This window comes from Chelonoidis abingdonii, chromosome 3, assembly GCF_003597395.2.
Source record: "Chelonoidis abingdonii isolate Lonesome George chromosome 3, CheloAbing_2.0, whole genome shotgun sequence".
In the NCBI taxonomy this organism is placed as follows: domain Eukaryota; kingdom Metazoa; phylum Chordata; order Testudines; family Testudinidae; genus Chelonoidis; species Chelonoidis abingdonii.
This window is the reverse complement of record NC_133771.1, coordinates 132,353,625-132,367,947: the sequence shown is the minus strand read 5'-3', so window position 1 is coordinate 132,367,947 and position 14,323 is coordinate 132,353,625. Positions and strand designations below refer to the sequence as shown.

Genomic DNA, 14,323 nt, shown 5'->3' with positions numbered 1-14,323 from the left:
TGCACGCGCGGCGCGTACACCTACTGGAATGGATATGAGCAAGCACTCGAAGAAGAACTTCAACTTCTTTAGAAAGACGTTGAGGCCGCGCAGATCTAGGATGGGTCGAAGGCCTCCTCGTGCCTTGGGGATCAGAAAATAACAGGAGCAGAATCCCCTGCCCCTGAATTCCTCCGGAACCTCCTCTATCGCCCCGATGGAGAGGAGCGTAAGAACCTCCTGCCAGAGGATTTGCTCGTGAGAGGGGTCCCTGAAATAGGACGGGCAGGGTGGGTGGGAAGGAGGGGACGAAATAAACTGGAGGTGGTATCCAGATTCCACCGTGTGTAAGACCCAGCGGTCGGAAGTCAATTGAGCCCACGCAGGGAGGAAGGAGGAAAGGTGGTTGGAGAACGAAAGAGGATCCTGGGCAAGAACTGGTGCTCTGCTCTCGGGCGCACCTTCAAAATTTCGGTTTCGGGCCCACTGATGGCTTGGCAGGACCATTATTGTTGCCCCCTTGGGAACCCGGTTGACGCCTTCGGTTCCCAAGACCACGCCTCCTGTTATAGTCTAGACGAGGCCTGGGAGCGGGATATGGGCGCTGGGGTTGGGCCCGGAAGGATCTCCGCTGCGTTTGCGGAGTGTGCATTCCGAGGGACCGCATAATGACTCTATTGTCTTTTAGACTCTGGAGTCTCGGGTCCGTTTTCTCGGAGAAAAGCCCCTGGCCTTCAAAGGGAAGGTCCTGAACTGTGTGTTGAAGCTCGGGGGGTAGACCCGAGACTTGTAACCACGATATCTGACGCATCTGACAGAGGCTACTGTTCTGGCCGCTGAGTCCGCCGCGTCAAGAGAGGCCTGCAGGGATGTGCGAGCTACCTTTTTCCCCTCCTCGATGAAAGCTTGGAACTCCGGCCGGGAGTCCTGCGGGATGAGCTCAGCAAATTTCCCGACCGACTGCCAAGTGTTGTAGTTGTATCAGCTGAGCAACGCCTTTTGATTGGCCACCCGTAGTTGGAGGCCCCCGGCGGAGTAGACCTTACGGCCCAATAGGTCCATGCGCCTAGCCTCCCGTGATTTTGGTGCCAGGACTTGCTGGCCATGGCGCTCCCACTTGTTGACCGACTGGACGACCAGAGAGCACGGAGCCGGGTGCGTGTATAAGTATTCGTACCCTTTGGAGGGTACCATGTATTTCTGCTCCACGCCCCTGGCCGTAGGTGGAATCGACGCCAGGGACTGCCAGATCGTGTCTGCCCTGGCCTGGATGGTGCGGATGAAAGGCAAGGCTACCTGGGTAGGAGTGTCTGCCGAAAGAATATCAATAACGGAGTCCTCAACCTCCGGGACCTCCTCCAGTGGGAGGTTGATATTGAAAGCGACCCGCCGGAGAAGGTCCTGGTAGGCGCGGAGATCAATCGGAGGTGGCCCCAATGTCGAAGAGCCAGCCACTGCCTCGTCCGGGGAGGAGGATGACAAGCCAGGAAGGACCGTGTCCTGTAGGGCGTCCTGATCCTGCGGAACCTCAGGGTCCGGGAACACCGGAGGGTCCTGAGCTACAGCCGAGACCTCTGCTTCCTCTGGAGGGGGGCGGCTCACTGTCGCTTCAGGCACACGGTGCTCCAACGGGGCGGAATGAGATGCCTCCGTGTTATCGCCCTGAGCTTGGTGGTACGCCCACGGCGTCCAAAACGACCACTGAGGTGCCTGTTCGGTGCTGTGGGTACCATCCCTGGAACGGCCCTGTAGTTCGGAGTCCCCATAGCCAGTGCTGTCTGCATGCGAGGATTCAGACGGGTGCCGCGAAGGCCAAGGCGGGGCTGAAAGGCCGTGCGGAGGCGCTGCAGGCCCAGGGTGCCGAGAGTCGTGCCCCACCGGAGAGCGGTACCGGGCAGCGTATCGGTGCCGAGACTTGGACCGGGACCGGCGCGGTGCCGGGAGGTCGACCAGGAATGCAAAGCTCGATGTCACGAGTGACTGTGGCCGGAGCGGTACCGGGAAGCTGGCCAGTGACTGGAGTACCAGTCCGGCGAGCGAGATCTGGAGCGGTACCGCGAGTACGACCGGTACCGAGAAGGCGATTGGTACCGGGACCGACGGCGAGATCGGGAGCGGTGTCGGGACCTGGATCTCAAATGGCGTCTGCACCCGGTGTCAGAGGGTGGCCGGATTAGTGTAGGCTTTCCCGTTGATGCGATGACCCGCACCGGTGGCACCAGGGGTTGGGGCAGGGTAGGCTCAGTGAGCGCAATGAGGTCCCTCGACGTTGAAAAAGTTTCCGGCATGGTAGGGATGAGGAGCTCTACCTCGGCGCGTGCCGGGGAGCTGTCACGCACCGGACTCAACGGCTCTTGCACAGGTGGAATCAACGGTGCTGACGCTGCTGGTGCCGCGGTCGGTGTCGGTGCTGGGCGACTCAGCTTAGGCTGAGGCTCCAACTGCGGTGCAGGTATCGGGGCCGCAGGAGCTTTGGTCTTCTTGGCACGCGGGGAGAGAGAGCGGTGCCGAGTTGGTTTCTGTACCGTTGATGGCTGGTTCCGCGTCTTGTCGGTACCAGCGCTCTCTGGTGCCAAAGAGGTACTTCTCCCCAGCGCGGACGGTGCCGGTCCCGGGGCCGTTTCCATTAGGAGCTGCCGCAGGCGAAAGTCTCGCTCCTTCTTCGTCCGCGGCTTAAAAGATTTACAAATTCGGCACTTGTCCGAAAGGTGGGATTCCCCCAGATACTTCAGGCAAGAGTCATGGGGGTCTCCCGTTGGCATCGGCTGGCGGCAGGCCGAGCACGGTTTGAAGCCCGGTGAACCAGGCATGAGCCTGGGCACCGGGAGAGGGGAGGGGTTAAACCCCGACTCTCTAAGATAATTACACTAACTATGCTAACGAACTACTACTAGAAGTACAGACTACAATTATAACTAAGAACTATATACAGAAAAGTATTAGAACAGGTGAATCGCTAGGGAAGTGGAGAAAGGATAAGCCGCGCTCCACTGTTCCAACGACCGACACGGGCGGTAAGAAGGAACTGAGGAGCGGACGGGTCGGCAGGGGTATATATTCGGTGCCATAACGGCGCCACGCCAGGGGGCGCCCAGCCGACCCGCCGGGTGTTGCTAGGGTAGAAAATTCTTCCGACGAACGTGCACGCAGCGCGCACACACCTAATTGGAATGGATATGAGCAAGCACTCGAAGAAGAAGCTAGGCTGCAGGCCACTCAGATTTTGAGTCCTGGAAACCTGAGCACACTAATCACTCCAGATGGGGGGACCCCCCAAACCCAAGACTACTCAACTACTCTAACTGTAAGTTAGTTAAAAACAGGTTTTATTAAATATTTACAACTACACTTTTTGAAGAATTCTAACTAACACTGCAGACATTGCAGAAGTTGTCTCAGACCACTGGTGGTAAAAAGGAACTGCAGAGATAGTCACTCCACATAAGCCCTCAGTTTGGTGCACAGGAGAAGGTTACAGGCACGGACCAGCGGATACTGCTAGCAAATGTCTTCTAGTCTTAGATGCACGCAGTGCATGTGCACCTCAAATACAACACATATAGACCATCCCTGGTGGGGGCAGGGTCCGGGACAAATCAGCCTCCCAGCTAGTCTCGCTGCCCTCCTCCTCGTCATCTGCCTGCCCACCTGCTACTCACCTCCTCGCCAGCTGGCACGCTCCCTCCCATGCGTGCCACTCTCCCTCCCCATCCACCTGCCTGCCGCTCTCCTCCTCGCCGTCCACCCATCCCCTCAACCTCCACCTCCCCGCTAGTCTCCTTGCCATCCATCTGCTGCTCTCCTCCTCGCCGTCCACCCGCCTGCCTGCCTCCTTGCCCTCCTCCCACTTGCCTCCCCATTCGCATCCTCACCCCACTTGTCTGCCTGTCTCACTTCTCCACCCACCCCTCACCTGAATATCTGGACAAATGATGTCCAGACTGTACATCGGTCAGGACATGGGACAAAGGGCTAAGTATCAGGACAGTCATGATTTTATCGAAGCGTGGGGCACCCCAAAGCGCAGGGCCCAGGGCAGTCACCAATCCGCCCTACTCAAGAGATAGCTCTGCATACAGGGATCATCACTAAAAGAACTCAAAATCTGTTCTTAAGTTTATGAAGACTCACAGAGACAAATATCATATTTTGATTTTTTTTTTTTACCAGGTTGTGAGAAATGTTTTACAAATTAGGGAAGACAAATGACTAGAGGCTAAAATTGTCAACAAATCAGCCAACTGCATTGCTACAAGGACTAAAAGACGCTTACAGCTGTGCCCCACGTTCAGAGAGAAAAAACACATCAACCCACAGTTGACAAATGTGGAAGCCCAACCAACAGATAAGAAATTCTGTACCTATTAAATACTCCTTTAGATGCGTTTAAATTATTCAAAAAAACAACAATGGTCTAACAAATTCAGAAAACAGTAATTTGCCTGGAAAAGCCAGTGATATAAATTACAGAAAAATCAAAACTAAAATAAAAATAAGATATTTTAATATTCTCTTAATTTCATCCTTTATTTTGGAAAGGGTTAAAAAAACTTTTCCCCAGGCAGACACGTACCAGTTCAATACATCTTGATGAGACCTTGCTTTATGTTTCCAGAAAAAAGACAACTGTTTAATTGACAATATTAGAAATGGTAGAAGATGTACTTCCTACCTGCCGTCATGCCTGCGATAATCTTGCTGCTGTTCCACTCTAATCATTGGCTTCACCATTCCTCGTTCAGCTGTGCTGGATGCTGAAGAAGTTCTGTCACCATCCAGTCTGTTGGTGCTCTAACTCAAACAGGAAGACAAATCATGCATGCATTAGATCAGCCAAGTCTTACATTCATCATTATGAAAAACTCTTATTATTTCAGGGCTGCCAGACGGGGACAGTGAACAGAAAAGATTGCAAAACAGAAGACAGCAATGCAGCATGTGTTATCACCACAATGAAATGTTCATACTAGCTATTCAAAACATCACAACAGCCAACTAGAAACATATTTTTAGCAATGTATTTAATACAGTTTTAATACATAATAATTCTAAAACCAGGAATAACAGGCTGCCGTTCTTCAAAATGTTAGTTACTGAAGTTAAATAAAACCTCAGTAATAAAATAAAAAAACAGAAGTTTTTCAACACTGATTAAAAATCCCTTCCCCTCTCAATTGCTCAGTGTTTATACTTCTGACATATGCTGTTATTTCACTAGTTTTCTAATACTCAGTCCCTCCCCTAAGCTAGACAGAACCTGAATTTCTAATGTTAAAAAAAAAAAGGCAACACTCCTATTTTTGAAAAAAAATCTTGCTGTTCTTTATACATCATAAAGAAGCATAAAAGGGCGCACACCCATTTTCCCCTCTCTTTATAGGTCAGCCATCATCAGCATTATGGGCTTCAGTCTTACACGTGGCTTTACCAATCCATTCTTCTCCACTTCATTTGCTCATGCACCTTTGACTGTGTAACCTGTCCTCTGTCCAGTAAACCATTTCTTTCAGAATTTACGTTAATACTCCAAACCTCTAACATGTTTCAAAGTATTTTTAAAAATTACAGTTCTTTTCCTAAAAAAGTTGTTCTCTCCTTAAACGGGAAGTATGCTAGATGCTATACAGACAGATAAAAAGATAGTCACTCATCCAAAAAGCTTACCTAGGGCCACTCAAGAACCACACAGTATTTCATAATTGGTGAGCTTTATTAACAAACAGGGAAAATAAACTATAAATGTAATCATTTTTGACCAGTCTAACCACAGTTTGATACCTTGCTCGCTGGTAATGCTGTTCCACTGTGAACATCTCCCTCCAGATCAAATGTTGTTTCCTGAACAACCCTGAGAAGATTAAGACCAAAAAAACCTCTTGTAACTTTCAAGAAGAAATTACAAATATGCAGTATAAAAAACAATGGTACAGGATAGCTAAGATACACTGCAAACAAATAGCTCTGCCATATTGCCTTATTCTTTAATATTTGTATTTAAAATACTATACTGATAGGAAATATTTATACATAGGCTTGACAGAATTACATTTTTTTTTAATAATTTTGACGTTTCAATATCAATGTTTACTGTTAAGCATTTGTTCTGTTTTTATTGATTTAAATTTTCACAGTTGCACAAAATTGTGGATTTTAAACCCTCTTTTTCAAATTTTATCTATTTAAAATGTTCACAGTTGCAGGAAACTACAGGGTGGTAAGACAAAAAAATTTAATGACAGTAGATGTTGAGATTCAGGAACTGAAAAGTTTTATAACCACTGAAATACAAATTGTATATTTTGACATGTGATGTTGACAAAAAGTAAATATCCTTAAACGGAACTCTAAAAAATTCTTAAACAGCACTCTTTTTACTTTGCCTATCTCTGAATTTCAATCATTGAAATATTTTTTCCCTTGGTTTGTGTGTGTACGGTGAAACTGACATAGTAGTAAGAGAGCTCTGAGGTCCAGGATGGGTCTCCAACCTCCCTTCCATTTGGGTAATAGGAAGTAATAAGAATAGAATCCCTTGCCTTGTAAATGTTGAGGTACTGGTTCTATGGCTCATAACTACATGAGGCTATCAACTCCTGCTGCAGTAGACTCATGAGAAGGGTCCCTGAAGAGGGATTATGGAGGAGGGTGTTCTGGAGGGGGCACGGAGGGGAAGTGGATGGAATATCTGCATCTGATGATCTCTAGGGCCCATCTTTCTGAGGTTATATGCTCCCAGGCACTGTGGAACACTGCCAAACAGCGGCCAAATGGGTGGATGGTCACAGATAGTAGTGGACAGCCACCTCGCAGAGCCTTGATCTGCCCGGAAAAAGTGGGAGTGGGAGCCTGATGGCTTTCACTATGAGAACTTTCCCCTGCTGGGGCTCATAGATCAGTTGTGATGGGAATTGGGATGAATAAGGCTTCTGTTGGTATGGAGGGTTAAAATGTCTCTCTTGCCCTGATGTGGAGATTCCCAGTGACTTGAGAGTGGCCCTGGAATCCTTCAAAGAGAGAGGCATTGGCCTTCTTGGAGAAGAGCTTCACATTCTTAAAGGGGAGGTCCTCCACCGTGGTCTGCACCTCCTTCAGGAATCCAGAGAGGTGGAGCCATGACTCCCCTCTCATTACCACAGCTGTGGAGATGGTCCTGGCAGCCATGTCAGCAGCATCAAGGGCCGATTGTAAAGATGTTTTTGCTACCAGTTGCCCCTCTGGGATGATGGCCTTGTAGAAATCCCGGGAGCTCTTTGGGAGCTTATCAATAAAGTTATTATGTAGTTTATTGTAATTCATCTAGTCGTACTTTGCTGTGAGTGCCTGGCAGCTGGCAATTTGAAACTGTAAGTTGGCCGAGGAATAAGCCTTCCAGTCTCTGTCACAGGTGTTGTCTTAAGAGTGGTTCTGTCAGCCATGAGAGTTCACAGCATCCACAACAATGAAATTTGGTGGTGTGTGGGTGAATAGGAACTTGTGATGTCCCTGCAAAGGAAACAATTTTTTGTCCACCCACTTGTGTGTTGGAGTCACTGAGGCCATGGTTTGACACACCATCTTAGCTGGGTGTAGCATGGCCTTGTTGATTGGCAAAGTGATTTTGGAAGTAGATGAAGCATGGAGGATGTCAATAAGCTGGTGATGCTTTGCATTATTGGAGTAGTTAAAGATACGCATGTCAGCCACTCTCTTCGTCAGTATTTGGAACAAGTGGAAGTTATCCACCATGAAAGGAGGTGATGGCATAATCACTTTGTCCAGCAAAGAAGAGGATACGGCTTTGGGTGTGATCTGCTCCTCTGTATCCACCTCCTGCTCCTCCAGTTCTTTGGATCCTGAGGCATGCAATGCTGCAGCTGAGGGGGTGTGCCTGGGAGCTCTCAGGTGACGCTTGGTGCCCTTGAGCCCAGTGCGGAAGCATAGGGCCTGGTGAAGGTGCTCATGGATGACTATACCAAGATGGTAGTGGTGCTATCTGGTGGTACATTCCTGGACCCTGATGATAGTGTGTCCCATATGGAGCTTTGGAGGCGTATAGAGAAACCCCATCTAGCTCATTGTCCGATTCCCCACTTGACATCAGAGGGGCATGGTATAATTGTCATGGCTCAGTTGATTGGCCATGGCTCAGTTCGAGTACCAAGGGATTGAGAATCAGGAACTTCCAACATAACCAGGTCACCAGGCTGATGGAATTCTGCCAGTACCGAATGTCCTGGCTTTGGTGGTGGAGCCAGGGAGACAGGGACCTCATCTGTACCAATCTCTTCAGTGACAAGTGGGTCAATGCTGCTGGTGGTACTGATGACAGCTCACATAGCAGAAGCATCTTAGGGAGTTTGCTCTTGTGTTTTAGTACCGAAGATTCAGTGCCCAAAGGGTCTGTGAGCCGATAAACAGTACTGGACACTGACTGTGCCATTAGGCATGGGTGCCAGATGATCTTGCTGCCAGCGGTGCTGAGGATATTAACCAAGTGAGATGGTGATCGCTTTCAGCTATTCCTGGGCTTGCTGAGGGAACTTCCCACTCTCTTTTTTGACTGGGAGTGGACTCCCCAAACAGTTTCTTCAACCCACTATCTTTCCAAGTCAAAGGTTGAGGGGAAGACTCATGCTCACTGGAGGGCTTGGGTCAGAGAGCTGCCTCCATAGAGATGATTTTTTGGTGGATCTCTGTGCCCTTGTGGGATCTCGGTCAGAGCTGCTGTCCTCTCCAACTCTGAACTTTAGGGTACAGATGTGGGGACTTGCATAAACATTGGTGCGAAGCTAGTGCACAGCTCCTTGATCCGTTGCTGCTGCAGACATTCCAGGGTTGTGGAGAGGTTGACTTCTTCCACACCACCATCACTTTTTCCTTCGTAGTAGGCACCTTCAGGCCACTCAGCGTCATCTCCTCCCTGGGCTATAAATTTACAAACCTTTAATTCTCTGGAATAAAAGGGCTTTAGGGTTGATGTGGGAAATGCTATGAGATAGTTAACAGCTCCCAGGTGCTCTTGGACTGTGAATGGCCCTTCCCATGACGCTTCCATCTTATGGGCCTGGAGCGCCTTTAAGACCATAACCTGGTCCCCTACTTTGAAGGAACGCTCTCTGGTATGTTTATTATACCAGGTCTTTTGCTCTTCCTGAGCATCCTTTAGGTTTTCTTTAGCAAGGGCTAAAGAGTGTTGGAGAGTACTTTGTAGGTTGCTTACAAAGTCTAGAATGTTAGTTCCTGGAGAAGGTGTAAACCCCTCTCATTGCTGCTTCACCAACTGTAATGGCCCCGTAGCCTCATGCCCATACACAAGTTCAAATGGTGAAAATCCTAAACTGGGATGTGGTACAGCACTGTAGGCAAAAAGCAACTGCTGCAACACTAAGTCCCAATCACTGGAGTGTTCATTTACGAATTTATGGATCATGGCCCCCAAAGTTCCATTAAACCTTTCCACCAGGCCATTGGTTTGATGGTGGTAAGGAGTGGCAACCAAGTGATTCAACCCATGAGCTTCCCATAGATTTTTCATTGTCCCTGCCCGGAAATTAGTTCCCGAATCTGTAAGGATGTCAGAGGGCCAACCTATCCTGGCAAAAATGTCTGCTAAGGCCTGGCACACAGTTTTAGCCCTGGTATTGCTTAGAGCTACTGTTTCCAGCCACTGGGTAGCAAAATCCATGAAAGTCAGTATGTACTGCTTTCCTCTGGGGGTCTTTTTTGGGAAAGGACCCAGAATATCCACAGCTACTTGCAGAAAATGGGACTTCAGTTATGGGGAGTGGCTGGAGAGGGGCTTTGACCTGGTCTTGGGGCTTTCCCACTCGTTGGCACACCTCACAATATCGGATACAGTTAGCAATGTCCTTGCCCATTCCCTCCCAGTGGAAGGACTTTCCCAAATGGTCTTTGGTTCTATTCACCCCAGAATGGCCACTGGGATGATCATGAGCTAAGCTCAAGAGCTTTACCCGGTACTTAGTTGGAACTACCAACTGTCTTTGAGAACGCCAGTTTTCCTAGTGTCCACCAGAAAGAGTTTCCTTGTATAAAAGTCCTTGTTCTACAACAAACCGGGATCAGTTAGAAGAGCTGAGAGGTGGTTGGATGCTCCGTGCCACCACCCAAGCTTTCTGAAGGCTGTGATCTGCTTCCTGCTCAACCTGGAACTGTTCCCTTGATGCTGGAGACATCAGTTCCTCCTTGGATTGGGGACTTGGCCTTGGTCCCTCTGGAAGCGATGCAGGTGATGGGCTGTTTTCATTGATTGTGAGCCGCTCTCCGCTGGTGCACTATGTGATATTTCAGGCTCTGGTTGAGCCTCTTGGGTAGGGTTACCTGCTGCTTCTGCCAGTTCAGGCCCACTGGTGCCCTCTGGCGTTGGAGTTGTAGATGGATTTGCAAGCGCTGGAGTCAGTGCCGGCAATGGTTCCGGTGCTGGTTGCTTTGCCACTTCTGGTTCTGCGATAGGCTTTGGCTGGGTCTCTGGAATTGGATCCACTACGGCTGTTGCAGTTACTGGCAGGGGATCCAGTTCCACCACTTCTGTCTGGGTCTCTGGTAACACAGACGGGGCCCTGGTGTAAGGCTCACGAACAGGGATGGATGTGAAAGCTTGCATAGCCTGGCTGTGTGTGCCCATTCCCACCCTCTTGGCTAGCTTCACATGGTTGGCCAAGTCTTGCCCCAGTAGCACGGGGATGGGATAATTGTCATAGACTGCAAAAGTAAATATTCCAGACCAGCCCTTGTACTGGACAGGCAACTCAGCTGTAGGCAAGTTTAACGATTTTGTCATGAATGGATGAATTGTCACTTGGGCCTCTGGGTTGATGAATTGGGGATCCACTAAGGATTGGTGGAGAGCTGATACTTGTGCCCCAGTGTCCCTCCACACGATAACCTTCTTTCTGCCTACTCTCAAGGTTTCCCTTCACTCCGAGGGTATTTGAGAGGCATCTGGGCCTGGGGATCTTTGGTGTGATTGTAGTGTAATGAACTGTAATCAGTTGGGGTTCTTGGGGTAGTGGGCCTTTATATGTCCCAGTTCATTACATTTAAAACATCGCCCAGCTGACTGGTCACTGGGTCAAGGAGGGTTGCTGGAGACTGGTGAGGTGGGACAATAAAGGTGTCTGGGGCTTTCCTTGGGTTGTAGGTGGGGGTTTGGGTTACCCTCGGTGATAGGGTTTGGTTTCAGTTTGCCCCTTCTGATATTCGCTCCAACTGCTAGTAGTTTTTTTCTTTTCTGCCACTTTTACCTATTTGGTTCCAATCTCCCCTGCCTTGGTTACAGTTTTGGGCTTCCCATCTAGGATGTACCTTTCTATTTCCTCAGGAACACCCTCTAAGAACTGCTCCATTTGCATTAGGAAAGACAGCTCTTCCAGAGATTCAGCACTTGCTCTTGATATCCAGGCATCCCAATTCTTTCCAAGGTGGTAGGCGTGTCGGGTAAATGACATCTGGTTTCCACCTTAGGGCTCTGAACCACAGACAGGTATGCTCAGGTGTTAGCCCCGTTCTGATTCTGGCCTTGGTTTGAAAAAGTTTATAATTGTTCATGTGTTCCTTAGGCATTTCAGCCGCCACCTCTGCTAAGAGTCCACTGAGCTGTGGCCTCAGCTCTATCATGTACTGGTCTGTAGAGATGCTGTACCCCCAAGGCAGGCCCTTTCGAAATTTTCTAAGAAGGCCTCAGTATACCACCTGCCTTGTAGGTGGGGAATTTTTTGGGATGGGAAGCAGTACCTGGAGAAGGGTTGTTAGGGTTGGCTGGTAAATCCTGCTTAGCCCTTGCTAATTCCAGTTCATGCTTCTCTCTCTTTCCCTCTCCTCCATTCTTTTTGTTTCGCCTCCATAGCTCTCTTGTGGCAGTTTCTTCCCTTGCATTTTCTGTCTCCAAAATACTAATTTCTAATTGTTTTAGTTCCATCCGTCTCTTATGTTCATTTTCTTTCTCTGTCGCTTCTAGTCTGGCCAGCTCTAGTTTATTAAGCGGCGTCACTGGTACTCATTTTTCTGCTTTCTTGTGCTGGGCCACCCCTCTGCAGTTCACTGAAACTGGGATGCACTCAGCTCAGGGCTGCTTGGTTAACAGAGACGTTCTAAACTAGCTATACCCGAGAGGCAGAAAGAAAGAAAAACAATTCAGCTTGTAAATTCCTTTTGCTGCTGCTTCCTCACAGCTTGAAGCCTTCTCTTAACAAAGACCCTTGTTAAAAACTCAACACCTCTGCCTTCAAGCTGCTTTCTAAGCAGCTAGAAAGGAGAAAAAAATCCTACTGACTTTTAGTTTAAAATGATCCCACCGCTCTGCCACCGTGTCAAGGTTCCTCCCCCACTTTGAACTTTAGGATACAGATGTGGGGACCTGCATAAACACTTCTAAGCTTAACTACCAGCTTAGATCTGGTTTCGCTGCCACCATCCAGATTTCTCAGTCTGGAACACCCACTTTCCTTCTCAAACCTTCCCTCCCTGGGTAGCCTTGAGAAACTTTTTCACCAAGTTCCTGGTGAACACTGATCCAACCCTTGGATCTTAACACAAGGAGAATTTAACCATCCTCTTCTTTCCCCCACCAATTCCTGGTGAGTCCAGATCCAAACCCCTGGATCTTAAAACAAGGAAAAATCAATCAGGTTCTTAAAAAAAGAAAGCTTTTAAATTAAAGAAAGGTAAAAATCATCTCTGTAAAATCAGGATGGAAAATACTTTACAGGGTAATCAGATTCATATAGCCCAGAGGAACCCTCTCTAGCCGTAGATTCAAAGTTACAGCAAACAGAGGTAAAATCCTCTCAGCAAAAAGGAACATTTACAAGCTGAGAAAACAAAAAATAAGACTAATACGCCTTGCCTGGCTGTTACTTACAAGTTTGAAATATGAGAGGCTGGTTCAGAAAGATTTGGAGAGCCTGGATTGATGTCTGCTCCCTCTCAGTCCCAAGGGCAAACCACCCCCAGAACAAAGAGCACAAACAAAAGACTTCTCCCCATCAAGATTTGAAAGTATCTTGTCCCCTTATTGGTCCCTTGGGTCAGGTGTCAGCCAGGTTTCCTGAGCTTCTTAACCCTTTACAGGTAAAAGGATTTTGGTGTCGCTAGCCATGAGTGATTTTATAGTATTGTACACAGGAGGGCTGTTCCCTTCCCTTTATAGTCATGATAGCTGCTGATAAAGGGAACACTTTAAGTTGGCTGCGGCCCTCACCGAGGCAGCAGATACACTGGGAGTGCTTGTCTGCAACTGAGATCACCTTGCTGGAAACACAACACTCCTTGAAGCCTGGAGAGTCTGGCGTACCCTTAAGTGCTTTACAATTTGCTATGTTTTAGGAGTTCAGCCTGCAGTGAGCCTCTTTAGTCTTCTGCACATAGACTAATTTGGACAAATGAACCAGAACATACACATCGATTTTTAGTGAAGTGCAATCTTTTTTGCCTACTGATTGATAAAAGGCTACACACTTAAAATGGAAACCTTTACATGATACAAATTTCATTACACTGACCACAGGATAGGAAACAAATATGTTTTCCTGGGTTTTGATAACACTGTTATAAAACATTAATTCTTCAATGAAAATATTATCCATGAACTATCAAAGATCTGATTACTACCCAGAGATGGGGCCTACCTTGTATCACCTTATATTCCCTGGCAAAAAACTTTTCTAGCATGAAAAACTCAAAAGCGTAATTGGACACCCCTATAACCAATGGGAGTCTGCAGGATGACAAAATTAGGGAGTTTGAAGCCAAATCCCAGCACAGGGGAGAAGCCAATGAAAATATAACCCTTGTGTCTGTTTTAGGTACCCGCATTGCACATAAGGTTTTCTGTTGCAGCAGTATGCTAATACCCACTCTATGAGGATAGACATTGGAGATTAATTATAACAATTGATATTTCTGGACCTGAGAAAAGATACCCAAGTCACTAAAAGAGGTGCTACTTTCCAATTACTGCAGCAGTCCTGTAGAGAAAAAAAAGCTGCATATCAACTATAAAATTATCAACTTCAGACTTTTGGTCTGATCTGAACTGAGAAAATATGCACAGCAACAGATCTCAGAGAGGACTCAATAAGTGAGTACAGCCTTTTTGCAAAAGAATCTATGAGTTTCAAATACTATAATAGCCTGTTTATTAATGTCACTCCTCAGATCATAATTTAAAATAATCGTTAAACAGTAGTTTTTACCCGTGGTTTATTTAGCTGAAGAACAAAATAGTTTTAACTGTGTAAGTTTTACAAAGGTGACACTTTTTTCATTGCTCTCAGTTAGGATTACATTTCTGAATGCTCGCCAAGGAGAGGAACTCCTCCTACACAGTCTTTGGACCATGAATATT

At 47.7% G+C, this 14,323-nt stretch overlaps 1 protein-coding gene and 1 long non-coding RNA gene across 24 annotated transcripts in view; one reads left to right on the top strand and one right to left on the bottom strand.

Annotated features, from left to right (window-relative positions):
• LOC142046591 (uncharacterized) overlaps nucleotides 1-14,323 on the top strand; it is a 374,791-nt gene that overhangs the window by 135,002 nt on the left and 225,466 nt on the right. The gene's annotated exons all lie outside the window — the stretch shown is intronic.
• AFDN (afadin, adherens junction formation factor) overlaps nucleotides 1-14,323 on the bottom strand; it is a 155,800-nt gene that overhangs the window by 96,259 nt on the left and 45,218 nt on the right. For all 23 annotated transcript variants that reach the window (XM_032781188.2, XM_032781234.2, XM_032781148.2 and 20 more), the window contains 2 exons: nucleotides 5,758-5,827; nucleotides 4,652-4,770 (listed from right to left, as the gene is read on the bottom strand). In XM_032781188.2, the coding sequence (XP_032637079.2) occupies nucleotides 4,652-4,770; nucleotides 5,758-5,827 (189 nt within the window). The remainder of the gene's footprint in view (nucleotides 1-4,651; nucleotides 4,771-5,757; nucleotides 5,828-14,323) is intronic.